At 47.0% G+C, this 26,324-nt stretch overlaps 1 protein-coding gene and 1 long non-coding RNA gene across 3 annotated transcripts in view; one reads left to right on the forward strand and one right to left on the reverse strand.

Moving 5' to 3' along the window:
• Nucleotides 1-5,453: 5,453 nt before the first annotated feature.
• Nucleotides 5,454-26,324, reverse strand: part of CADPS (calcium dependent secretion activator) — a 211,882-nt gene continuing 191,011 nt past the window's right edge. For both annotated transcript variants that reach the window (XM_017826840.1, XM_017826841.1), the window contains 2 exons: nt 8,531-8,635; nt 5,454-6,779 (listed from right to left, as the gene is read on the reverse strand). In XM_017826840.1, coding sequence (XP_017682329.1) covers nt 6,600-6,779; nt 8,531-8,635 — 285 coding nt within the window. In that variant the 3' untranslated portion in view covers nt 5,454-6,599. The remainder of the gene's footprint in view (nt 6,780-8,530; nt 8,636-26,324) is intronic.
• LOC108503142 lies at nt 6,672-7,703 on the forward strand. Its single transcript, XR_001876734.1, has 2 exons — nt 6,672-6,770; nt 7,250-7,703. It is a non-coding gene; the product is annotated as an uncharacterized LOC108503142 (long non-coding RNA).

The following is a 26,324-nucleotide window of genomic DNA, read 5'->3' on the forward strand; positions in this document are numbered from 1 at the left end:
TTTGAACTGTTGTCACAGATGTCCCCATCGGCTGCAGGGATGGACTGGTACGGAGGTGGCAGCACCTTACCTCCTTCCCCCGGGGCATGTGGGACCGGCTGGACTGCAGCATCCCTGTCCCTGGTGGTGGTGGTGGCTAAGTCAGAGAGAGCCTGGCAAGACTCCCAGATTGACTGGTGAAAATGCTGCTGAGCTATTTGAGCACAAGAAAAGGGCTGATTTCACCCCAGAAGACATGATCTAGAAGAACCACTAAAAATCCCTCTAACAATGAGAGCCCGAACTAAAAATCCATACCTTGTTATTCCATGAAAAATATTCAGTGCACAACCCAAGTATTTCCAGATATTGAAGAATACCCACAAATTATGCAAAAAAAGCTATTTATTTATTTGATTTAATTATGAACCTTGCTTGTGATTTTTGGGGTGGGAGTGGGGCTGGAGTTAATGATGCTGAAAAGCCAATTGAGAGAAAAGCCCAGGTGAGTCATTGGCTCTGGGGAGCAGAGGAGCTGCTTTGGTTCTTCCTCACAAAACAGAGAGCATTGCAGAACCCACCAAGGGCTTTGAGACTTCTTGGGTGCAGAGGACCTCACCAGGGGAGGTTTCTCCCTGGGGAACCCTAGGACTTTGGCCCCACAGTCCATGGATGAGGCTGGTGTCCCATGGCTATGGCCAGTGTGTGTTGGAGGGATTAGCTCATCAGTTCCTACTTGCACACCAAGCAGATGACCAAGGGTAGATCTGCCATGGTGAGCATCAGCTGCCATTCAGTGGGTCTTCCTTCCCATCCCCATTGGGCTGAGCTACTGAGTGACCCCCAGAACTGGTGAATATGGATACAGGACATGTTCCTGTCCCTGACGTGAGGGTCCAGATGGTTTGGAGGCTGCCGCGTGCTCCGCCTCTGATGTAAAACCGAACCTGCAATCTTTGCTGATTTAGCTGGATAGAAAAATACCTTTCCCATCATCAGAGTTCACCACCACGTTCACTTTAAGTCTTTGAGCTATTAATCTCCTCCTACCTCCCTTCCAGTGTGTGCTTCTCCTCTCCAGCTGACAGCCTGGGACAGCCCCGAGATCAGCTGCTTGTGGAGCTCTCTGTGCCGAAAGCAGTCCTAAATGGTGTGGCCTTTGTTCCCCCCAGCTGTCGTATCCTCCGGGATCTGCAACAAGTCCTCATTTTACAGACCCCATCTTGACAGTCCCCAATCTGATCTGACCACCTGGTTTGTTTTTGAATCGAGCACTTGAGTCATAACATTTCTGTTTATTTCAACAACTGTATTCCTTGCATAGGAAATGAGCCAAGATGGTCTAAGACGGGGAGAGCGAAGCATGTCGTGGTTGTAATTGCTTTTGCTCTCCCAATATAAAATTTTACAGTATAATCAAAATCTTATTTTTGTAGTACTGGACTCTGTTATTGACTTAATCTTCTTAAGTGCTCCTATTATTCCAGTGATTTCATCGTTGTATGTTGATTTTAATCTTTTGATCTCCATATTAGCTACTGCCTGCAACTAATTTGTTGCTCAGTGTTTTTCTTTGTTTTGACCTGTGAGGCATTTTCCTCATGGCACACAACTCTGCTGGCAGATTGCATATAATCTCTGCACTTTTTTTCTCCCATATTTTGCACAGTTATAACAAATGCAGATTTACAAATTGAAATGGAATATGTATCTTTTTAGAAAGGCTGAGGAAAATACCACTTCAGGTTTAGCCCAAGAGCCTAAATGTACTTGATTAAAGGTAATACGGCTGAATACAGCTCACCAGAGAGAGATGTTGCACAGGCTTTTTAGTCCAGCAAGTTCAGAATGGGTGAAAACTGCAGTAATTGTAACTTATATACAGTCAAGGATGAAGGAGTTTCTGAAGGCAGTGTTAGACCTAAGATGAAGAAGGCTGGGTTTTGTGAATGGCTCAAGGGACTCTCCTAGCTGGGCTTGGCTTGATGCAGCAGTGACTCTGTTGAATCCTGAACCATGGAGCAGGTTTTTGAACAAACACTGATGACAGTGGCAATAGTGCAGAGTCATGAACTTCACAGCCAAAGTGCAGAGGTTGACATACAGCTCTGCTGTGTTTTGGTTGGCCATTAGACAACTGCTTTTCCCCTTGGTAGTTGATGTTTTAACCTGTGCTGATTTATTGTGTGCTTTGTTTTCTTTAGCTTTTTCTTTTTAAAGCTTAAAGAAGTAATTTTTGCCTTAGGTTTGCTGTGACTTTTTAAAAAAGAACACAGCCTGAACATTGACAAAATCATCTTTGCTTTGCTGTGTGCCTGTTTATGCTTCTGAGCACAAATTGTCTTCTAATATTTTTGACGTTTTGGTCACTAGAGAGGCAGAAAAGCAATTTCCAAGATGCCTATGGGCCAGAAGACATGCATTACAGCAGAGGGGAAAGAATCTGTTAGTTGCTGAAATATAAAACAAATTGGATGAACAGCTGCTGACACTTGTCAGTCAAATAGTTGATAGCATTTTCAGTCTCCATGCCACATGCTTTTAAGTAAGTCTGTCAAAAAAAGGATATTTTCGCTGGACTTCCCTGTAAATATGAGAGAAGTTTTGGCCTGATCTATCATTTAAAATTTTGCTGGCAGAGGAATGAAATTTTCCTCTTTCCCCAAAACTGATTGACATAACTGTACTGGCAGATTCTTCATCTAGGTGCAGTTGTACTGGCAGAAAGTCCTTTGACTGTTGGAGCTTGTTCTGTCGCAGCAATGGGTTGAAGTGAACCAGCAGCAGCTCTTTGCATTCCTTGTCTGGCTTTGCCAGAGCTCCCATCCATCCGCAAGCCCTTTGCTGCCCGAGCTTTACTCTACAGGAGCCTGAGCCCTGTCCAAACTGTACTCTGTGGCCAGCAGGGTTTTAAACCCGGATTGATGGTTTTCAGGCAAAACCAAACCATTTAAAATTTGACATTTCTGCAGGATTAACCCAAGGTTGTACGTCCTGCTCCTGGTGCCACGGTACAGAAGCCATTTAGGACTTAGGGTTGAGATGCCAACCCACATAACCCTGTGCAGGGTTAAAGGCAGTGGGGATCAGGATGCAGAGCTCTCCTTTGCTCAGCCACAGGCTGCAGGCTCTGGAGTGGGAGGTTAAATCCTGCTTTGCAGCACTGCTTGTACGTGAGATCTTCTCCCCGCTCCCACTAAAGTATGTAACTTGAAGCTCATCATTTGGGTCCAAACTCCTTAAAAGTAGCAAGCTGGTTAATGCTTCCTTGTTCTGGATGTGTAGCCTCTGGGTTGTTTTGGAATCTCCGAGGTGCTTTATTGGGATTTGAGGACATGCAAAAAGCTGTCAAAGGCCATAGGGTCGCTGCTCATGACAGAGGAACTCAGTTGAGGGTGTCCATCACCGCCGTTCCAGGGAAGTACCGACGTGCGTTAGCGATGCACAGCCAAGGAGCATCTCCTGAAGGCTGCGCCCACACTCTCATTCAAAAAACTGAGCAGGGCTCACTATTTTGAAAGGTGGCAGGTGGAAGTGGGCTGTGTTTTTACCCAATAAATATTTTATGGTTAAAAAAAAAAAAAGGAGCCATTCCAAGAGCAGAATCAAGCTGTTTCTCCAGCTCTGCTCTGCCTGCCTGAGAGCGGAGCTACAAATCTGCGTGTCCCTCAGTGCTCTTTGCTACCAGCCTGGTGGCCAACCCAGTAAGGCTTTCCAAGTTCCTCCTCTTGGAGCTGTTGTCCTTCACATAAATATCTGGGACAGCTGAAGGACAGGATGAAGAGGGCACGAGCACACACATGCATCAGTATGTGTATGAGTCTCAAATGGATCTCAGCCTCCTAGAGAGAAGGGCTTATGTTCATTGCTTTATGTCTTGTGAGATTGGTTTTGTCAGGCAAGTCCTGTGAGGGCTTCAAGGTGGGATTGAAGGCTCCAAGCAAAATGAGGTCAAGATATGGATGGTTTTTTTATGCATCCCAGTGACAGACCTGCAGAGGCACCTGAGCTTGTTTTGATAGACTCAGTATGACTTAAACACTCATTTCCTCTGGGGATTTAGGACCAAGTAGTTGCACAGATGGAGGGTGGGTAAGCAGGGGGAAAAGCTTCCCGTGTCACTGGCCACAAAGCCATGTTCCTGCCTAAGTCCTCAGAGGTGGCTTTCCTGGCAATGCTTCCCTCTATCAGCAGCATGGAGCAAGACAAAAATCAAGAAGGGGTCTGCTGGGCTACAGTCAAGAGTTCAAAACTTGTCTACCCTCGTGTATCAAATGACTTCTCAACACATCAGTGGTGTTAAATGTGCATGTCCACTGCCCACTCCTGAAGTGAAGCCCCTGTTAATGCCCCTGTTCCCAGGAGGGTGGTGTGTGCAGGACACCGGGGAAGGTGGGTGCTGCATGTGCAGGGTGTGGCCATCCAGGTGGGGCTGCAGAGCACCTCCAGAGCAAGGTGCTAAACTCTGTCACAGAGGGGAGGGACCCAAACATCCAGCACTGCAGGTGAATATGCTCCAGGCTCCATAATTATCCCAGCCCACTTTGGGACTCAGCACCCCCTTCACAGGCAGTTCCAGAGGTCCCAGTCTCCTCCCATACATCCAATGAGTGTCTCATGGCTTTTGGACACTGGAAGTTGGTTTAGTTTAATGGTTCATTATGTCAATCAGGATTGTCCAGGTAGGAAGGTTTTCCAACATTTGTCTGTCTTTAATTTGTGGGTGGTGAACATTTGTCCTGGTTCCCCAGGCTGGCAACAGGATGTTGTGCTTGGGCGTAAAGGACATCAGCTCTTCTGCTTCTCTCTCAAATGACTCAAATGACTGAGACCTGGGCAACCAGGAAGCATTTCTGGTTTGAATTGGCTGATGGGAGGGAGGGACTGCAAAACCTCTCAGAAAACTCAACCTAACAGAGAATGACAGAGTGGTTTTAGTTGGAAGGGATGTTAAATATCATCTCATTCCAACACCCCTACCATGGGCAGGGACTCCTTCCACTAGACCAGGTTGCTCAAAGCCCCATCCAACCTGGCCTTGAACACTTCCAGGGAGGGGGCATTCACGATTTCTCTGGGCAACCACTTCAAGTGTGTTTCCATTAAACGTTTTCCATCAAACCAGGCTGTTATTTAATTTCAGATCAGGGTCTGCCCCTGCCCTGTGTGTGTAAGTGCTGCTGCAACTGGCTGCTTTGGGAGAAATTAAAATACAAAATGAGGCCTTTTGGAGGAAGGTAAGTGTTGGGCAAGGCTGATGGCCACGTAAAAACAGGGGCTGAACAAGAGCAGATCATCAATTAGATGTCCAGGGACAAATCACAGGATGTAAAGTGCAGATGACAATGGACACGACTGTGGAGATGATTGCAGAAATGCCCTTGTACCTGGGGAGCAGGCAGTGTAGTCCCACCCTGACCTTGGGGAGCAAATCAGGAAACCATCTTCTTAATTAATAAACTAAAAAACACCCATGAGAAAAGAAAATTCCTTTATTCTGAGGTGGGGGCTCTTACATCTCAGCTCGTTTTGTTTTTTTTTTTTTTTTTTTTCTAAGGCAGACATAAAAAGACTCCATAATTTATTATTAGGACATCTGAATAGTTATTTATTGAGAAGCCACAGTTCTCACACTTTTACAACTGTCGGCTTGTATAAGGCAAAAAAAGCAAAATGGATCACTATTTTACACAGAAAGTAAAAGCTCTGGAGGAGGGACTGATGGACATGCAGTTACTGGTCAAAATGCAATGTACATGACATATATAAAAACCATTGTGAAACAGAGGAATTGTAAATTATGGTAACAATCTACTGAAATAAATATTCAATATATTATTATAAACACATTTGTATAGTCTAAGATTGTAATTAAAGTTGTCTTTGTACATACACAGTTATTTTAAATTTAAACAAAAATGTAACATTTAGAGGAGCAAATGTCAACATAAAACAACTGCTTTGGAGTTGTAATGTGGCATGATATATCCATAATGATAGGATTAATCTGGTGTGGCAATTAGAATGACTAATCCTCTGGGATGTAGCCTCTATGGAGTTAACTGCATATTGGAGGGAAGAGCCTGGTACATTAACAAGGATGCAGAATGATTCAAACGGCTGTCTGGGTTTGTTTGTTTTCTGGTTTTCAAATGAACAGAGAGAACAAAAAATCATTTGTAATTGCCTGGTTCTTCTTTTAAAAACAAAGCTGGTTTTTTATTAATTTTAAGCAGTTGGCATCCACAGAAGAGAAACAAAGAAATGAAAGGACTCGAGTCACTCATCTTCACAACAATTTACCATCAATGTATATACAGTACATTAATGAAGCATTGTTTAAACTTTAATAACAGGGACACACCTAGCATGTTTTCTATGTAGTTTTTCCATTAACAGTATTAAACAATGGTGCTCCATATTGCTTATGAACATAGAGATATGAAATTAGGAAACTGATGAATCAAAGAGAGGTGCTAATCTTATTACCACACAGCTAACATGGCATTTGTATTGGTAAACTTCTCATGGGCATTGAGAGCTGACATAAAAATTCCTAATGTGGCTAACTGAGTTACAGACGAGGTACATGCACGGATACCAGGCGACCCCCAGCCTCCCTAGTCGTCCTCTTCATCTTCCTCATCGCTGTCCTTCATGGTGATCCCCTGGAGCCCTCCGCCTTCGCTGACCGACGCCGTGGCCTCCTCTACCGTCAGCCGGTTCCGGATCGTCTCGTAGGTTTTGCTGTTCAAGGTGGAGTCCAGCACGCCTTGCAATCGGAAATCCCGGTATGTTTTCTAAAGCAGGGAGAGGCACAGAGGAAGGAGACAACAGGGAGAGGTCAGGGCCCACACCAGCTCCCCTGCTTTGCCTCAGGGGCCAGCCTGTGCCCCTGCGCCGGGGGCTTGGGGCTGCTAATGGAAGAGGCTGTGATGCCAGAAAAATCCCAGCCCCAGGGGACATTTTGCATCGCCCCAGACAATGCACTGGCCACCACTTTGCCATGGCAGAGGTTCCTTTAGGGTGCCTTTGGCAAAAAAATTTACAGCTCTGCGACTCCAGCCCTGCCTTTGTGGGCTTGCAGGGTGCCCGGGCTGGGTGGCTTCAAAGCAGGGACGTGCGGGACTGCTCAGGGCAGCTTTGCATCAGGGAGGCTGGGGTCTAAAAAGACATCAAAACTAGAGATAAGGGCTCTGCTCCAGCTAACTTCCCTTGCTCCTGGCTGCGTCCATCCTGCCTGTAAAGTCAGTTATTTTCCCTCATGCAGCAGAACGCTGATCGCCCATAACCGCCGACGTGATTACACGTTCCCGGAATGCTCCGTATTAAACAATCCTACCTACAGTATAGGGATTAAATGAACTAAGTCCAGGATACTGAAGGAAATTATTGAAGTATAAATATAAGCACAGGGCACGTGTTTCTTAAACCTCTCTTTCTTCACCTCAAATTGGAGTTGCAGTTCCATGGTTCCCGTATTTCCCTTGTTATTACAATTAACATCTCTCATTTGAATTTACGTTTATAAACTTTTCGACTCTGTGAGATAAAACTCTGGTCTCGTTGTTCATTTAATTCTGCTCTGTGCTCTGTGTGGAAACTATTTACTGTTCTGCTGTTTCAGAAAGTCCTTGGGTTTATTGTAGCTGCTTCTGAACGTAATATTGGTATAAATAAAGCACAAGGAAGAAAGCTTTCCTCAGCTAGCTGACAAGTAGAAATAATTTGTCTGTGCCTGTTGTTTTCAGTTATGAAAAACACATTTAATACATCTCAGTTTTAATTTATTCATGCCTTCAATGTGTTCACTGCACACAAGACCATAAACATTATAAAATACTAGACCAAAAAGCCTTAGATAGAACCTAAAATGATCAAAAATATATTTACCCCCTTCTGTGATCTTATTATTTCATGTAAACCACTGTGATTTCACACTGAAATAATTATCATTAGTCCAAGGCATGCACACACACATATACACATACACGTGCCCTTAAGGAAAAAAAAATGCTACTTTCAGGGTATGTTATCTCACCTTTATGATCTCTTAGAGTTGATTATATACAGTCATTGTAAAAGAAACAACTTCAACTAACTATGAGAACAATCTCATTTGAATTCTGACAATAGTCACAAGCCATAGTTGGGCTTAAATGTTTCTAGTAAAACAGTGTTAAAAACTTTTGCATTGATTTAACCCATTTTAACACTGGAGTTCATCGGTGTGATCAGCAGGTTTGTCCCCAAAAAGGCTAATTTCAGTGCATGCACTTTACAGGTAGGGTCAAATAACAAGAGAGTTTCTTTTTTTTTTAATGAAAGGAGTTACTTTATTCTTACCTGCACACCTGTATTTTGCATCGCTATGCATTTCAATTTTGCGTGCTACCTGCCCTAGACACAACTATCTGAATTTTTTTAAAGAATTTTAATGAAAGGCTTAATTTATTTGTGGGTGACAGTCTGCCTAAGACAACATGCCACACATGCAGGCACTCACACACGCTCCTCCCAGCAGCAAGGGGGAAACACACGGGGTGATTACCTTTACTATCCTAATGAGAGTTTTCAGTTGGTAGATGTGGAGCTGCAGGTCCATGCGGTCTGTCAGCCAGGTGCAGACGACATTCATCGAGCTGGTGTACCATTGCTGCAAGAGAGACAGGACTTCTCCAGCAACCACGTCAGGGCTGCCCCCAACACCCCATGACACCGACCTTCCCCACCAGCCAGCCGCCCACTTAGAGGGGAGACAGGTATCTGCTTTTACACAATTTCCATGCATGAGCTTTTGAATTTTTATAATATTAACAGCAAGCTTAATAAGAGACCACCAGTAATGCTGCAAGATTTTGTAATCTGATTTTGCCATTGATGGGACTTGCCAGCGGTGGTGTGCATTTGGCTCAAGCCATGTTTTAACCTGTTTCCCCCCCACAGTGAGAGCACAACCCTGCCTTTAAGTGTGTCAGTCCCACACTCAAGCTACTTACCATCTTCAAATTCAACCACAAACAGCCACAGGGCGAGTCTGGTTCCCTGAGGGTGAGCAGAGGGGAGGCTCGTGTGGGGCAAGGTTTGGCTGGGGGGCAGAATGCTGGTGTAAGCACCTAAGGGTGCCTGTCCAGGCTGTGTGGGAAATGCTTTGGTTTCACCCTCACAATTATGAAAAATGGAAAAGCAGCAAAGAAATGAGCTTGTTTCAAGCTGCTGAACTCACAGGGCCCCTCCAGGGGCTGAAAATTTTGCTGCTTGTCTGTGAAAAAGGCTTGCAGCAGTGTGGCAGCAGCCTGCCATTCCCGCAGCGCGGGAAGTCTCCGGTGGGCTGTGGATCAGCGCCCTGCTCACGCAGGGCTGACATGGCACGTCTGACGCCACACAGACGAGCAGTGAGCCCTTGAGAGAAGGAAAAGCAGGGGCTGGGAGGGGGGGAATCACAGAAACCTCCCCATGGCTCTCAGCACAAGGGTTGGTTACAAAGCGGGCTGCAGACAGAAACTCATCACGCCTCTGTATGTGCAGTTGCACCCTTCTTGTGATCTCTCTTACACACAGAGATCAAAACCTTTACTGCAGACCAGCTGCAATTAATCTAGAAACAGTTAAAAATACTCAAGAAACCCCACCAGATCAGTATATGAAAATCCTGATCGAGCACCATCCAGGTGAGTGTGGCATGCAGCTCCTTCCCAATGAGCCTGAAACCTCACATCAGTTCAATGCAGGTATTACTACCTCCGTCACTGCACCTTTGGGTGGGGGTCTCTGACACAGAAACATGCTCTCATTACACTGGTTGTAGAAGCTGCTGGTTCAACAGGTGAATTGAGACGACTGCTGTAATTGTGATTTGTTACCCTCCACCCTTCAACATTGGCACCCACAAGCTGGCACAAGGCTCATCAAAGCAAACGAACAAGTCTAAGCTAAACTAGCCCAGCACCACAGAAATGTGGGCTCAAAGCACATCACTGTATGTATGGTAACATGTATGGTAACACACATGGGAGCTGCCACCCTTCACCAGGAATAGAGAGCAGAGGTTAGACATGCTGCACGAGGAAGAGTTTTCCCCCTGACTTCAATAAAGATGTTCCCATACTTCTATTTCTACAGTAGGAGGAAATAAAGAGGTGGAAGAGCCACCAAAGAAATGGCACGTGGTAACCTCTTGCTCAATGCTTATACCTTGTGCAACTTCTGGCAGTGATTCTGCTGACCCTTCATCTCCACGATGGAAAGCTGGCAAGAGCTTGGATGAAACTAATGGAGGCTGGCAAGCAGGAGCTCTTGCCATAACCAAGTCAAGCTCAGGCACTGTCTGCTGTCACTTGAGGTCCTGATGTCAGATGGGGTTGAACTGTGAGTGAAGCACCTTGGTTAAATGGCGTGGGCCTGACCAGCACAGGAGACATGAAGATCTGGTGGGGCTTCATACCTTTCAATCGCTCAGACTAGTCTGGGGGGTCAGAGCATATCTCGATATCCCCAGAGACCCCTCAGTGCTTCAACCCAGGACAGCCAGCAGTCAACCGGTGGTGGCACAGAGCGACTGCTGCCACTGGGAGATCTGCCTGAGGTGCCTTGAAATGCTGCACATCCACGTGGGCAAAACAGAGGAATCATTAACGTTCATAACGCTGCTTTTCTGCCATCAGTGTGCTTAACTGAGCCATGCTCTTGGGTGACACTAGTTGTGATCTGGGGCTGCGCTGGCACACGGATGCCCAGGTCACCCAAACGCCTCCTTCTGCCACCTCTTTAAATCAAAACCCACGGGGGAACGGAGCGACTGTATGTTACACGTGCACGCCCTCGCCCTTCCACTGCCGCCTCCCGTCTTCCACACAACGATCTGCCGGGTGTTTATGTCACCTCCTCATGAGATGAGACGTCCCCAGCAGGGGCAGGTCCTGCCGTTTCTGTCTGCCCCACGCCACACACGCCTACACAGCTGTGCAAATCCCAAACAGAAATTATAACCTCTGCCCTGGGGTTATGGCAAGGTGGCTTTGCTGCTATGAGACCTTCAGAGTAAGCAAAACATTTCTCTGTGTTTCTGGTAGGCACTTCAACATGCTGGATTCTGGGGAGATGCAAACTCCTCGGAGCCAAATCTGAATCACACCCTTCTCCTCTTGAGCACTGGCTGACAAGGGCTCAGCCAGGCACATTGCTCGGCTGCATGAAAGGAGCTCTCTTTTCTCAAAGCCAAGTTACTCCAAAGACTTTCTGCTTTATGAGAAAAAGACAAAGTCTAATTCATTGATCTTGATACACAAAACCGTCACGTCACTTCATAGAGCACACACCAACTGCTGAATTTAAGCCCTGCATATTCATAAAAATAAGTTAGCCCATAAATTAAATGTTCCCTTTAGCTATCACTAGTGTTGATGTGCTATAAGACGCACAAGCCCTCTGATTCATGACTAACCTACCAAAGAAGATAACATTTGCATATGATTATATTATTAAAAAAACAAAAACAAAGCCAAATGCTCCTAAACAGAAATGTGATCATCTCAGACAAAAGAGCACAGAGTGGTCCTGTGGGGACACAGGCCACCTCGCTCTCCCTGGGGGGGTCTGCCATTCCCTCCAGGGCAGTGGGGTACATGCCAGGGACACAGGGTTCCTTGGGGATCTAGCTCCAGCCTTATGGCTTGTTCCCATAGATGAGATGCAGAGGTCACAGCCCAAATACTGAACTTTGGGGCCTTGCCATGGGGCTGCAACACATTTCAGGCACATTTCTGGAGCCCCAGCACAGCTGTGGCATGGGCACACCAAAGTAAATTCTGTAAATGTATTTTCTGAGAACTCCTCACACCTGGTTGTAAAGAACGAGTAGACCTCATTGATGGTTATGGACCAAACCCCACGTATAACCCACTGTGGCACACACACATTACCAGTGCAAATTGGCATCCCTGTGCGTCACCTGGAGGAAAACACACTCAGTCTGGGGGCACAGCATGAGGAAAGGCTGTGGAGGCTACATCCTGGTGGATGCATGGTGGATACCACACATCCACTGGGACACCAGCAGAGAAGGGAGCAGGTCTCTGGCAGAGACAAGCCTGCTGCTGCACACCATGACCCAGCTCACAGCAGAGGAAATGCAGATGCTCTTTGGGTGCTCTCAGAGCCCAGGCACAGCAAACAGATGTAACTGCATGGCCAGGAATTCAGTCCCTCTTTCAAGTTAGTTTTCCAGTTCTCCTTCTCTATGTCACAGTGACCCTCACTGTTGGGTGCTAGCCTGGGTAGATCACGTAGGCCATGGGCTGGCTGGGATGCTCCAGGACGGGCATTAGAGGAGCTGGAGCATGCCAAGGGGTGGACTTCCATGACTGTCCATCCAACACCCCAGCCAGCTCAAGCATTAAGCTTCCTTGTTCCCCTGTCTTTTTTTTTGAATGCAAAAGCATGATCAATAAGTTGCTGAAATAGCAAGTTTGTCTCTGAATACATAAATTTCAGAAATTGATATGAATTAATCTGCAACTAACACACTGAGTGTGGCACATTTTATCAAAAATCAGCCCTATGCTGGGCTCCTGCGCTTTCTGGGAGGTGGTGTCATTACACATACCCAGGAACATCTGCAAACCCCCGTCTTCTTTGGTGTGAGCTGAATGGAAGCATGACCTCCTGGTCCTTGCCATGAACCTTGAGTTCACACTCATATTTTACATGTTACAGGAAGCCACAGCTCACTCCAGGGGTGCTGCAAACAGAATCTCGTAAGCCAGATGCAACACTGCTTCTTAAGGCACCTGAAGGAGCTGTATTCTTCATTCAAAAGCTTACATACTAGTAGCTTAAGGTCACTTCAGCTTTTGTAAAGAGTGGGACAAAACCAGGAATGCTTATAGGGCTGGGTTGTCAGCAGGGTAGCAGAGGGATTACAAGGAACCTGTGACTCTGCCTCTTTCTGCCTTTACTGGTAGTTTTTTTGTGTGTGAACAAGTGCCATACAACAGATTGAGGCTGGTATAAAGGCCTGGGACTGTGCAAGAGCACCCCGCTGAGCCTCAGCTGTGCTTGCAATTAGCAATAGGCATGAAATGATTATTGTTGTGGTGGCTGATGGCAATCTGAAGTGACAAGTTTTATGGGGGAAGTTGTAGTAGGGATGTTCAGCAAGTTTCTGCAAACCATTAATCGAAGGCTGCAGCACAGTTTAGTCAAAGCTATTTTATGTCATTCCAAAGGTCTCACAAGGATGCTGAAAGAATATTTTTCTGCTCTCAGTGCCTTGGAATGGAGTTTTTCTAGGTCAGGGATTCTTTACTGCCCTATTTAGTGTCAAAAATACCCATTTGCCTCAAATTAGCAGAAAGCTTGTAGTTAAGGGCTAGAGATTAGGCATACAAAATTACTCAGCAGGTGACTGCTGGGTGGATTTGGGGGTTGAGAAGTCTTTAAAACTGACTACAAGACATTATATACTTCTGACAAAAGAACATAGTAATCCTACCTGCTTGCTTTAACCACTGTTGTTTGTCTATTATTATGTGCTTTAATGCTCATAAGAGCAAAACTACTGGTGATACTACTCAATTACCATAGTAACTCTCCCCTATGACCTCTCATTTCAGTACTCGCTTTCCAACCAGAACCAATCCAAGCAGGGCAAATCTATTTAAAACTGTGACACACACTGCACAAGGAGGCTCCGAACGCCGGCTGGCTCCCTCTCTTTGTCCGGGACATGGGCTTGTTTTGAAATGCTGAAAGGCAGCTTTGAAATGAACCCTTGAATTCAAGGTGTTTCAAAGATGAGGGACTGGATGCTGGGCGGCCGCCTCCGCAGCATCCCCGAGTTGGCCAGCGTGGAGTGAGGGGACCACAGAGGCAGAAAGGGAGAGAGGAAAGGGGTGAACCTGAGTCTTATTTACCAACGGAAAACTGAACCTGCTCTCAGGCAACAGCCCTCACTCAGAGTGACTTGATCAGCCAGGAAAAAAAAAAAAATTAAAAAATTTACCAAGTCTGTTTCTGGCATTTCTGTCCCCATCCAATGGGCCAGAAGCTCAGCTGCTGGAAGGCACAGTGGGGCTGTGCTGATTTACAACTGCTGACAGTAGGTGACAGGCCACAGAGCCGTGTCCATCCCCATCCAGGGTGCCTCTGAGATCAAACTGGGTCTTTGGTGTTGTCACATGCATTCACGGCAGCCACCTCCCCTTGGCAGGTGTCCTCTCCACAGGGAAGGTACGGATGCAGCCACAGCAGCACAAGGATGTGTTGTCCGGGAACCAGCCTTATGCACACAGCTGCCAGCGTTGTGGGAAGACTTGCGTGGAGAAGGGGAGCAGAGCCTGGGTGCTGCCTGCACTCCTGCCTTCACCCCTGGAGTGCCCTGTAAGCACAGCCAGCTTTGTACACCAGAATTTGCTGCAGCCCACAGGCCAGGCTGCTCCGTGGCAGTCATGGAAGGATCACTCTTGTCCCTTCAGTCTTCTGTGGCCACCAAAGTGCTCCTCTCCACCTTCCCCCAATGTTTCTTTCGCTGTTGATCCCAGGCAGTTCCAAAAACTTAGTAAAAATGGGTAACATGAAGCATAGAGACCAGTGCAATTTCTATTCTTGTTTACCAAAAATTAAGAGATGTTCTCAGAAGTCTGAATGTACACGGCAGCATCTGAGATCCCAGTTTGAGAGCCTCCTAAAAAGGCCAGTTCTGACAGGGTGCTGGATGTGGATAAGCAGTGGTGGGATGGAGCGTGCCTCTTGCTCTGCTCCCAACCAGTGCTACTGAAGTCTCCACCAGGCTGCTAGAGCTGAGCCCCAACTATTTCACAGGCTGTTCTGGAAACCCGGGTTTTGTCTTGCTGCAAAAGATGTGCTGTGCCCCAGGCTGACCCACAGCCAGGAGAGGGGGGGAAGAGCAGGGACAGGGCCTCGGTGACACAAATGTATCTGAAAAGCTTAAGATACATGGTGGTGGCCCTGGAGCAGGACATGGCAGAGTTGTGGTGGGCAAAGAGCCACTGGCCCTCAGGCACACACATCATCACATCATTCTGGTCCCCAGTGTCAATGAGGAGACAGGGATGGACCTTCTGCCACAAGATGAAGAAGAAAGAGGCATCTCTCCCATGAAAGCATAAGTTTTCTGGATGGCAGGCAGACAACTACCCATGCAGCAAACCACATCCCACACATTCATCATCTTTTCTTCCCACTACTCAACAAAATCCATCCACTGCACCGGGTATTACTCCTCAGAGCCCTGCTGATGGACTCCCCCTCCTCTACCCTTCCCTAGAGACCAAAGAGCCACCCAAAGGCAGCTCAGCATTTGGAGCTACAAGCCCTCCTCCAGCACAGAGGGCCAAACCTGCAGTGGGCTCAGGGCTGAACCCCCAGGCAAAGAGCATCTGGCTCAGTTGTGTCCCGGCCGCAGCCATGGGTGGCATCAATAATGACCCAGAGACTCTTTGGATTTACACCTGCCAAGGATTTGGACCATTCCCCCAAGCCGGGCAGGGGCCAAGGCTCAGGGGACCAAGTGCACTGTTGAGTGCCTGGGTTTTCCAGAAGCAGAGAAATCAGTGTGATATTGCCCACGTTAGAGAAATGAAGTTTAGTGGCTGAGGCTCTTGGAGCACAGAGCTAACCATAAAATAAGCAATGAGTTAATATCGCAGGCATTGATCAGCTAGTCTTACAATTAATGCTTCCAATAAAAAAAAAAAGCTCCCCCTTTTATTCAACAGAATAAGAAATTAAACACTTGTGGGCTCATTCTAAAGAATGAATGAAATTGAATAAGCTACCTAGCACTTGAGATTCCCAGCGAGTGCTTGAATAGAGCAAACCTCCTGAGTTGAATGGATTGCCTTTTGGGACCAATTTGTCTCTTTTCACTCTTTATTCCTCCTTTTTTGCTGACAGATGTACAAAGGCGGAACTGCGCTGTGCAGCTTAGCTACATGCACCCACAGCAGCTGTCACTTTTGTCGAGCAAGTTAATCAAGCAAATGCCACCATATCCCACTTTCTATAAGGAACAACATGTTATAGACAGTAGTCTTGGGAGACGGGGAGGGAGGGAGAGAGACTTTATTTTAACTTCGAGTAGCTGGTATTTTTTTTTTCCCCTCTGTGTGTAAAAAAAAAAAAAAAAAAAAAAAGAAGAAGGAAAAAAGAAGCAGCCAAACCTGGTAGCACAAGCTGACACTTTTGTTTTCCCGTAGAACAAATATTTAATATGATTTTAACTCTAATTTGTACTAGAAGGAGAGCTGTCCGGTTTTAATTAAATTTAAGGGACTTAGGGAAACACGGTTAAAAAAGAAATAGAAGCTTTTTGTTTGCGTTAACGCTTGTTGATAATAATATATTGATTGTCAATTGCTAAGCCCAAAAGATTAGTGTAGTAAATACTATTATCTGAATGCCACAAGTGAAGTGCTAGCTTCCCGTCCCTGCTTTTCCCTTTGTGAGGCACTTTGAATCACTGGTTGTTATTTATACATTTTCTTTGATAAAACCAACTTGTGTGGCTGATTTTTTTTTTTTTAAACCCTGCCTCATTAAGTGCATAATAGCATTTGCGTGTGGGGCTTTCTGCTTTTTAGCCTTTCAAGCTTAAGCTTATATTCCTCTCTCACAACCATGTTTCAAAACTTGGGATGTTCACAAACAATTGGATACACACCAATATTGTATATATCAGATGCTCTCTTGCTATTGCCAAAGACTAGAAAATAACAGGACATTATCCACAAAGAGTAAATAAATAGTTATTGTCCTGCTACGCTGCCGCACGCCAGATAATAACGCTGTCCGGTCATTAAGCAGCTTTTCTATTGCACATAATTCTTTAAGTTAGGTATGCAAAAGCCAACATCAAAAGCAGGTCTGTTGGTGTAGCTCTACGGAGCACACAAGGGCAGAGCACCGGGAGGGCTTCAGGTAGCCCTCAGTTTGCTGTTAGAAAAGTAATTCCCCCCCAGATTCACACCCTTGGGAAAGTATCTTTCAGAAAATAAATCTAAGTTATGGTAACAGATTGCAGCGTGCTAATTTAACTTCTCTGCAGGGTCTTTGGGTTGGTGTGTTCAGGAACAGTGCGCCCAAACCCGCAGTGTTTGGGATCCGTGACCCCTTTGCCAAACTGGACTCCACGCCTTCCCCTCGCCCGTACAAGCGAACCCTCCGCCGGCCGTGCTCGGTAGGGCTCTGGGTGAGCTGTCCTCACAGCAGGCAACATGACCTTCATATTCCGAATTAAACCTCTCTAGGAAAGTCCACATTAAATTCTAGAGATCTGGCAAAGTGCTAGCAATTTGATAAAAATCCCCTGAAACCTCAGGGTCTTTTTTTTTTTTTTTTTAAATAAAAGTTATAATTTTATTCTATCAAAGCCTCGTGAAACTGTTTCGATTCTCCCAGGTCACACTTGCACTGAGCTACTACTGAGGTAAACGGCTGCAGGTTTTTTTCCTGGGATTTTTTTTTTACCACTATAATGCTATCACTGCAAGTACACACAGTGTGTTCTTACACATCCATCCCAGAGCTGTGATTTCTGGATGCCTTTTACTCTATTTTATATTCCTTAACCATGAAATTTCATTCTCGTTGACAATGTAGCTATACAAGGAGGTTACAAAGTCGGAGTCTTGATATTAAAATAATTTGTATTATTATTTAATAAAGTCACAGTCCCAAAGTTGCCTAATAGGGTTAAGCTGCTAGCCAGAGCGACTCATCACCTGTCTAGGATGCAAATGGCATCACCGAATTACATTATTTTTTTTCCCCTCTTCCTAAAAATAAACCCCCAAACAACTTTGAATCGCGTAAGAGCTCTGCCTTCCAGCAGGGAAGAGCATCCAGAGCGAAGGCAGCAGCGCAGACCCCGGCGTGTGGAGGTGCTGCACGCTTTTTGCAGTACATATGGCACCTGAGATCACCCACTGTTTGGGGATCTCGGCATCAGGGTGTGCTCAGGCTGCTGCGTCACCCTTAATTGGCTGGAAGTTGGACCCAGCGGGGCTCGGCAGGTCGGTGCCACAGGTGTTAATGGGAGGGAGGCACAGGGGTCCCAGTGGGTACATTGTGTGCTGGTGGAAACACACAAATTCCCTGCCCTCCAAAGGGGTACAGCCCATCCTGCACGCTCCTTGCTGCAGATCTCTCTCTGCTCTTAACCCAGAATGATTTTATTCCTTCTCGGAGAGGACAAGGAGGATCAGCATCTTTTGTGTCAGTGGGGCCAAGGTCCCCAGCAAACACACACGCCCAGGAAGCTCATCCCTAACACCCCCACTCTCGGTGCTGCACAAACCTGTAACACCTACACGTGTTCTGTGCAGCTGCAACTCCACCTGCTGTGGTGGGTGCAGGTTTGTTTACACCACCCCTCAGTGGCTTTGCAAGTGATCCATGTGCTCTCATCACACCAGCAAAGGCTTCCCATGGCAGGGACACAGCCAGAGACGGACCTGCAATGGTACTGCTCCTTCACCGGGGGAGGAACAAATCTGCTGTGGATATGTCTTGTACTTATTCAGGTGCTCCTGAGCTGTACGTCAGGGTGGTCTGCTCTGATAGCCAGACACCAGTCTCTGCCTAGCCAAGAGCCACACAGTCACACCCCTGGCAGAGGTGATGGGTGGATTACCAATGACTCCCTGAGCCTTATCCGCAGGAAAGGATCTCATGGAAACGGTTACTGCAATGCTGGCTCCCTGCCTCCTACATCTGTGGATGCCCTGGTCTCAGCCAGGTTTGCTGTGAGCAAACACCGGTGCCAGATCATGCACAGACCATCTCTGAATCCAAACCAGCCACGTGCTGCTACACTCACTCTGAGCCCTGAGCCACACGCTGGTCAGGGCTGGACAGAGGGCAGCAGGCAGAGAAACCTGTGAGGGACACCCATGTGCAAACAGCTACTGATCCGTGGCAGGGTGCAGGAGGGATGTGGGAGCCAGTGCTCACGGTGATCTGGGAAGGAAGCCCACTGCCACTGGTTCTGGCAGCACCTCCAGCTTCTCTCTCATCCACAATGTCCTCAAACCAGGGACATCTCATACTTAAACCTGCTAGGTTTGCAGGCTGAGCACCTCAGCGGGTGCCTCCTTTCCCCTCTGAAACTGGACAGCCCCAATCCTGTTTACACACCAAGTTATACATCTCCAGAAAACGTTGCCTTTCGGGTAACAGGTAAAGCCTGTCCTGGCTACGTGCACCCCTGAGCTGGAACTCTGCCTTTCCAGGCTGTGCTGGCATGGAGCATCCCATGTCCCTGCACACACAGGGCTGAGTCCTTAGCACCTGGGTACAGCTCAGGTGGGCTCTGGGTGCTGGGCCCTCTCTCCTGCACTGCAGATACACCTCAGCAAAGTGCACAGCACTCACTGGGAACTGCCAAATTAAACCCAAAAAGCCCTACTGCTTTGCAGGATTTTGCAGACCTCGCTTTTCCTAAAGGAAAGAGCCTCTGCAAAAAAACCTCTGAAGGCGCACACACACAGAACCACTCCTGTATGGATGCTTGTTCTGAAATACTTTTTTTAACCTATAAAATATTCTCTGCTTATTTCCATTTTTCAAAAAAGAAATGAAGCTGTCGTATTAAAATCTGAGTTTCTATATAAAGCAGCCTAGTAAAATACAATATCTACACAAAGTGCTGCTATTTTTCTGTCCCGATTCCAGGGCCCTGTTAGTGCGAGGCAGCAATGGCAGAACTGGCTGCAGAGCTGCTCAATAAGATGCAATACAGCAATGCCTGCTAGGGAATACTTCCATTCCACCTGTTATCAGCTTGAACTGGAAGCTGTCACAAAGTGGGACTCGATAAACTTCAGCCCCTTTCATAGCCTTCAAATTCAAAAACAGAGTAGCTATGGGCTGCCTGGATACCTCAGTCCTGAGTGCAGGAGGGAGCAGCTCCCCTGGTATCATTCCTGGGGTTACACACCGGATGCAGCGCGCTCCCTGCCTGAGTCCTGCTAAGCATTTTTGAATGCTGATATCATACATCCAGGGCGAGGTTTAAGGGAGCACTGGGAAAGGAAAGAGCTGCAGATCAAGAGAAACGAAGTGACCTGGGACGGCTAATCCGGCACGCACCGCTGGCTGGCGCAGGCAGCGGCAGCAATTGTGTGGGGCTGGGCTGCAGGGGGAGAAAAGGAAAAGAGGGATTGAAGGCGCTGCTGGAAATCAGACAATTCGTCATTGTCCGCGCAGGGGCCGTTGGCTCACCCCTGTGCGCACCGCGAGTTTCTTTGGGCAAAGGCCCTTTGCAGAGCCCGGAGGGAGGGAGCAAAGCCGCCGGCAGCGGGGGCTCGGCCCCGCCGCAGCCGTGCCCCGCGGGCTGCGGGGTCAGCCCCGCACACCTGCGCGCATCCCAAATCCCGGCCCTTCCCACGCCCCGCGCACCCCCGGACGCAGCTGGGACCCGCGTGGGCTGGGGTTCACGAGCAACACCCTCTCCTCCAAGCTCTCCTCCCCGATGACCCACAGGACTGGAGCTCCATTTAGCTACAGCTTCTTAAAGGAAGCTGGAAGGCAGCTCCAGCTCGGAGGGCACTGTGTAACTCTTACACAGTTACAAATGTGCAGAGAGCGCCTGGTCAGGGAGCAGAGAGGCTGCTCAGAAAAAGGCTCTCTCTGGATGGAGGATGTCATGCTCCCTCTTTCCCAAAACCTCCTCGGCCACTCACGTCTACCAGGAAATAAAATGATCTTTCACTCAGGGCTGGCCCCAAAACACAAATCTCTGACGCTCAAAAGCACGGTGCAGATGATGTTAGCAAGCCTATGCTGACCTTAACGTAACAGAGCAATCAGTCTGCCTTCTTAGAATGATTAATGGAAAATCTCCTCTGGAAAAGAAATCAAATTAACTGTCTTCAACCAAATGTCTACTGGAACATGAAAAGCTGTTCTGATAAAGACATTTAGGAGGGAAAAAACCCCTTACAAGCATGTAAAATCCAGTGACAGATCTAGGACTTATTTTATTAAGACTCTCCCTAAAATAAATTAAATGGAGCCTACTTAGATGAGCACTTCAGAAAAGAAGCCTTGCTGAGGGGAAGCCAGGGAGGAGGGAGGCCACATGCCAGTGCATGCTTGGAGCCGTGTGAAGTTCATGGATGGGAGTATAACAGGATGAGGAGCAGTGTCCATGCTAAGCTCCTTTCTCTGCTCCTGTGTGGCTCCAAGAGGGCACATGGGGAGAAAAAGAGGCTGCAGAAGGACAGTGCACTCTATGCCCCCTCAGAACAAGGATAATTTGCCCCCTAGAAGATATACTGATAATTGCCATCACAATTTTATTTTTTTAGCAGCAAAGGTCCCTGCTGTTGCATCAGTTCCAGGTCTGGGTCCGATCCCTGCTGGGCCAGCCAAGGGCAGCGAAAGCTGCGTGGCTCCGGCTCCTCCAAAGATGCACAGGGAGGGAAAAGCAAGCTGCACTTCCTCAAGATCAATCTGCCTAATTGTCTTCATTTCACAACTCACTCGGGAGGGGGGGGAGAGGAAAAAAAAAAAGAAAAGCAAAAAACAACGCAGAAGAAATAGCTCCGTGGAGGCCATATCAGGATGGGAGTGGGAGAGAGTTAGTGCCCTAATGAGCAGTCTTGCTGCGTAGGAGGGAAACAGGTTGTTGTCTGTCTAAGAGAGAGCGGTGAGTGCGGCTACAAGCAGATACGAGATGGGAGCCCGGCGCACAGCCTGATATCCGTTCTTCCCCTGATCCTGCAACCCGTCCTCCTGTGAGTAATTCTAACTCACAGTGAGTAGCTCCACTGACTCACGACCAGGCTTTTGAGTTCGAGGAGGAGAAGGGAGGGTGAGAAGGGCTCTCTTCTGGCATTTGATTGTGCCATGCAAGGCTTGTGCTCCAGCAAGAAATGCCATGATCCTGCAAGCATGCCTTGAAGGAGCTGCCAAAATTCAAGTGGGTAACCCTGCTGAGGGCAAAAGCTTTGATTTTAAGACTAAGCTAATGCTTCAGTGTCTGCAGAGGTCTTGCTGAGTTAACCGATCTAGCTGCGTTTTGTATTTTTTCAATATACTCAGGTGTGATATCAGGCTCCAAATTTGTAGGTACTGAGACATATGCTGAGCTGCCTGTGGATCCTGCAGTAAACCAGTGACAAGTACTCACTCAGGCTCCTGGAAATTTGCATAAGGATTTTGCTGAAGTCTGAGACTCACACAGTATTATTACTCATTATGATATTGAGAAGTCAGTCACCAGCAAGGGTTTTGAAAACATGAGGATAGTCCTGCACTGTATCTTCAGGCCCTGCACTCCTGCTGGGCTCCTGGCTGAGGGAAGGAAATCCATCAGAATCCACCAGATGCAACATCAGCCTTGGGATATCACTGGGACTTCCTAAAACACCAACTGAGCTGATCCTGAAGGATGGAACTTGGTGTTGGAGTCTCAGCCAAGGGCTTGTGCCTCCCCGAAGGTGGTGGGAAGGAGATGTTGGCTCCTTTAGCTGATGAGCCATGGATTCTCCTTTGCTGGTGGAAGTGGACCTGGGGTGACTGTTCCTCTGCACCGAGGACAGCACAGGGCAGAGCAAACCCTGGTCTCCCCACTGCGCTCCCTGGACCTGCTGGTCCCACCCTGCCACCAAGACTAAAAGCCATCTCTGTCTTGCAGGGAAGAACGGGCTTGCTTCTCATTTCAGGAGAAAATACTCCGTCTGGTATCGCGGCTGTGACACAGACCGAGGGAGCTGAACACTCGCAGTGACAGTGAAGTGGTAGAACAGCCTTCTGCAAAAAGCACGGTGACTCTGCCACCTCGGTGGGCTGTATCACTGCGTGATTAAGTTCTTACCAGACTTCTTGGTAAAGGCAACCTTCCTGATCTGATAACTGCCAAGGACAAGCCAAATACGCGGGGTCAATCTATGCACACTTAATCCCCAGAAGGCAGATTAAGTGTATAATTGACCCATATAATCCATGTATCATCTCCAGTGAAATGTTTTCTATGTCCGGTTTAGGCAGACATGAGGCCCATAAGACAGTGATCAGAGACACAGAATTACCATTGCAGTGGATTTCATCAAAGTTAGAGATGGCTTTTTAATCACTGATCTCAGAGACTGCTAGATTTAAGCAGATGAACTAGCACTAAGCACATCTGTTTTAATCCTTATCTTCTACTCAGGCTGGTGTCTTCAAGAAGTACAAGGAGGAAAAAAATAAATTAATTTTTTTTTTTTAGGTCCTCGCAATCTTAGGAGCTTCTCTTGGTGTTTTGATCTCTCATATCAAAAGCATGTTTTTGTTTTTTTCGGTAAGATATTGAATTAATCATCAGAGACAAAAATGCCATCTGCGCTATTTAGGGACTGCATCAGGATGCTGGAATTTGCAGATCTCGGGGAGCTCACTCAGCGTTCAGTAGCCTTTTGTGTACGTGTTACTCGGTGTGGCTGGGGAGGAAACAGTCTCCCTGTGTTTTACATTAGTGTTTACCAATTTATGAGGAAGAAAGGGTTGGCATTCACACAACCTAGTAGTCAATCATAGACTTTCTGGATCACATATGTTCTGATGGGTTGAAACCTCTACTGTGAGTATCTAAGGGTGTGTACAAAGATATATACAAATACACAGATCTATAAATAAATCCTACCAAAGGGCACAACCCTTACAAGTAAAACTCCCACTGCCTTCAGATGTATAAACTCTGATCCTATGAAATTCCTGTGAGTGACCTGAGACAAAGGGGGCCTGAATTTTGCAGGACTGGTCAGAAGACTCAAGATCACTCTGAAGATATTTTTCCATGTTTAAGATACACCCACCTGCTTCTGCCTCATTGTTCCTATAAACAGTGCCATTCTGCACATCAACTCTGCCCCCTTTCTGGGGAGAAAGTTTTAAAATTTTACTTTCTATCAGGCACTACACAGAGTTTGTGATCCTTCTGCATTGTGTACAAAGTATCACAGGGTTTAAATCCTGAAGCACAGGAACGTGGGGAGGGGATGCTATGATGCTATTCTGAAACTCTTCTGTTACCATTGCTCTCTACCAACGGGCCCTATTACAGTGTTTTAGCTTTAAATGTTATCAAATTAGTGAGCCAGGCCAAGTAAATAAGTCATGTTACTCTGCAGTAAACAGCACTGCCAAAAAGCTAGTTAGGTTTTGATTACCAGCAGAACTCCACAATCAATCTGTTCATTCAATGATCCCAAGAATACAGATTTTTAAAATTAAGATGACTCTATTTCGGGGCGGGGGGGGAACCCCACCCTGACTAATTTGCAGAATTAAGAGGATTAACACATAGGCCACACAGAAATATGACAATAATATTCCACAAACACCAGTATCTCCCAAAGAGCAGAGCCCTGTTCTGCAGGTGTGAGCAGGGCAGGCGGTGCAGGGGAAGAGAGATGGTTTCTGAGCTAAGAAATCATGGCAAATGCCAAGAAAAGACATATTAACCCATCTTCTGTGGGGACATAACACACTCTGCAGCCTCTACTCCGGGAAGGAAACAAAGGGGGAATAAATGGAAGCACAGGGCATGATTGCACAGAAGTGTGGGGATTAGAAATATCCCGTGAGAGCTCAAACCCCACAGAACATATGACAGACAACCTTGTCCTGTGCACCTCTGCTCCTGCACTGCTCAGGACTGCGCAGAAAGGGGATGTAGCCCCAGCCTACGAGTGTCTCCAATGTGACCCCACTGGGCACAGAAGACCTGCCTGCAGGAAGGTTTAAGCTGTTTACTGCCACTGCTGCACCTATCATTATACAACACCCTAAACTGGACTGAGCTTTGGCTGGGGTAAGCCAGCACTGCTGCACTAAGCTAGTGGAGGAGCCAGCCTCGAAAGCGTTAATAATCTCATTGCCTGAAAAAATTCTGCAGCTAAGAGGATTGCTCCCCTGCCACACTGGGGGAAGAGGGAACAAAATCAGGTCCAACTCTAACTCGACATCATAAATACCATTTTTGATTATTCCCCTTCTCTTTCATATTAAAAAGGTTGTTAGTACCTGAAATGTCCTTGGAAAATAAAACCAAAGGATCTTAAAGACCCCACGGCTGTGGTGCTTTGCTGGGTTAGGTGAGAAGGGCAAAGGGCTGCACGGCTGTGTCTGAGCTCAGGACAAGAGAGTTAAGCATTTGCTCCTGTCCTTACCCAAACATGGGTGAACACAGCATCAATTTAAATGGGGTCTGGCCTCTGGTGACCCCCATGTACTCATAAACCTGCTTCTACTGACCCACCAGGAGCACCTCAGCCATGAAGGGAGCTGACCACAGGAGCAACTAGCTCCTTCAGACGCAACCTGTCAAAGACGATACACGGCCACTCCACACACAGTTCCAATTTTCAGGTGACCAGGGCTTGGCACATCCCACTCCCTCCTCGTGAAGCAGCAGCCCTGCAGCTCGTCCCGCCCGCGGGCGCACACGGACGCGAGACACATGCGAACATGCCAATGGCATCGGGTCCCAACGCCACCCCACTGGTGTGGGGAACATGGATGGCAACAGGGATGGGAACATGAATGGTAGAAGGAATGGGAACAGCTCCCACATGCTGCAAGTCCCGCCTTCAGCCAGTGTGGGTCAAAACAGGCAGAGCAATGTCAAAACACCACCCTTGATTATTTAATTCCACATGGACCAGGGAGACTTGAGGAGAGCAGGAAGGGAAAGAAAGGTTTTGCGCTTTTTGCTTTCCACCAAGAGAGCTGCTCTTTTTTTTTTTTTTTCATGTCAACTGTTAATTTGTTTAAAACAAAAATACGGCTTCGTAAAACCAAGTACGAGTGGATCAAACTGAAATCAATATTTGTGTTAATTACAGCCTTTTGAAAATTGGAAATAATGGCCCAAAGGGTACAAACACACCAACTGTGAATCATAGGGAAAGGATGAGGGAAAAGGCAGTGTGGGCATTGAAAAGAACAGTCCAGATGAGCTCTGGAAATTTAGCTGCTCGTGGAATAAATTTCAACACAAACGAGCAATGCACTCGCAGGCCCGCTGCAGATGGAAGCGACAGTCTTTTGTTTTATGTTTTGTTTTTTCTCCCCATGCCTGCTTGATGGGTGATTTGCGTCTGGTGCTTGCGCTGCAAACTCTCCCCGGAGCGAGCACTGCTGTGCTCCGTGCATGAATGAGGCATTCTCAGTGGATATGGGTCATGCTAGTAGATGTACACAGTAAGATTATTTGACTCTAATTCATGCCACTTGATATAATGTGATAAAACATTTGACATGAGAGATAAGTTCCATTTTAATCCAGCAAGTTATGGGGGAAAGAAAGAGTGGGAATTGTAAAGGAGGAAGAGGTTTCT

This window comes from Lepidothrix coronata, unplaced genomic scaffold (assembly GCF_001604755.1).
Source record: "Lepidothrix coronata isolate B3197 unplaced genomic scaffold, Lepidothrix_coronata-1.0 Scaffold131, whole genome shotgun sequence".
NCBI lineage: Eukaryota > Metazoa > Chordata > Aves > Passeriformes > Pipridae > Lepidothrix > Lepidothrix coronata.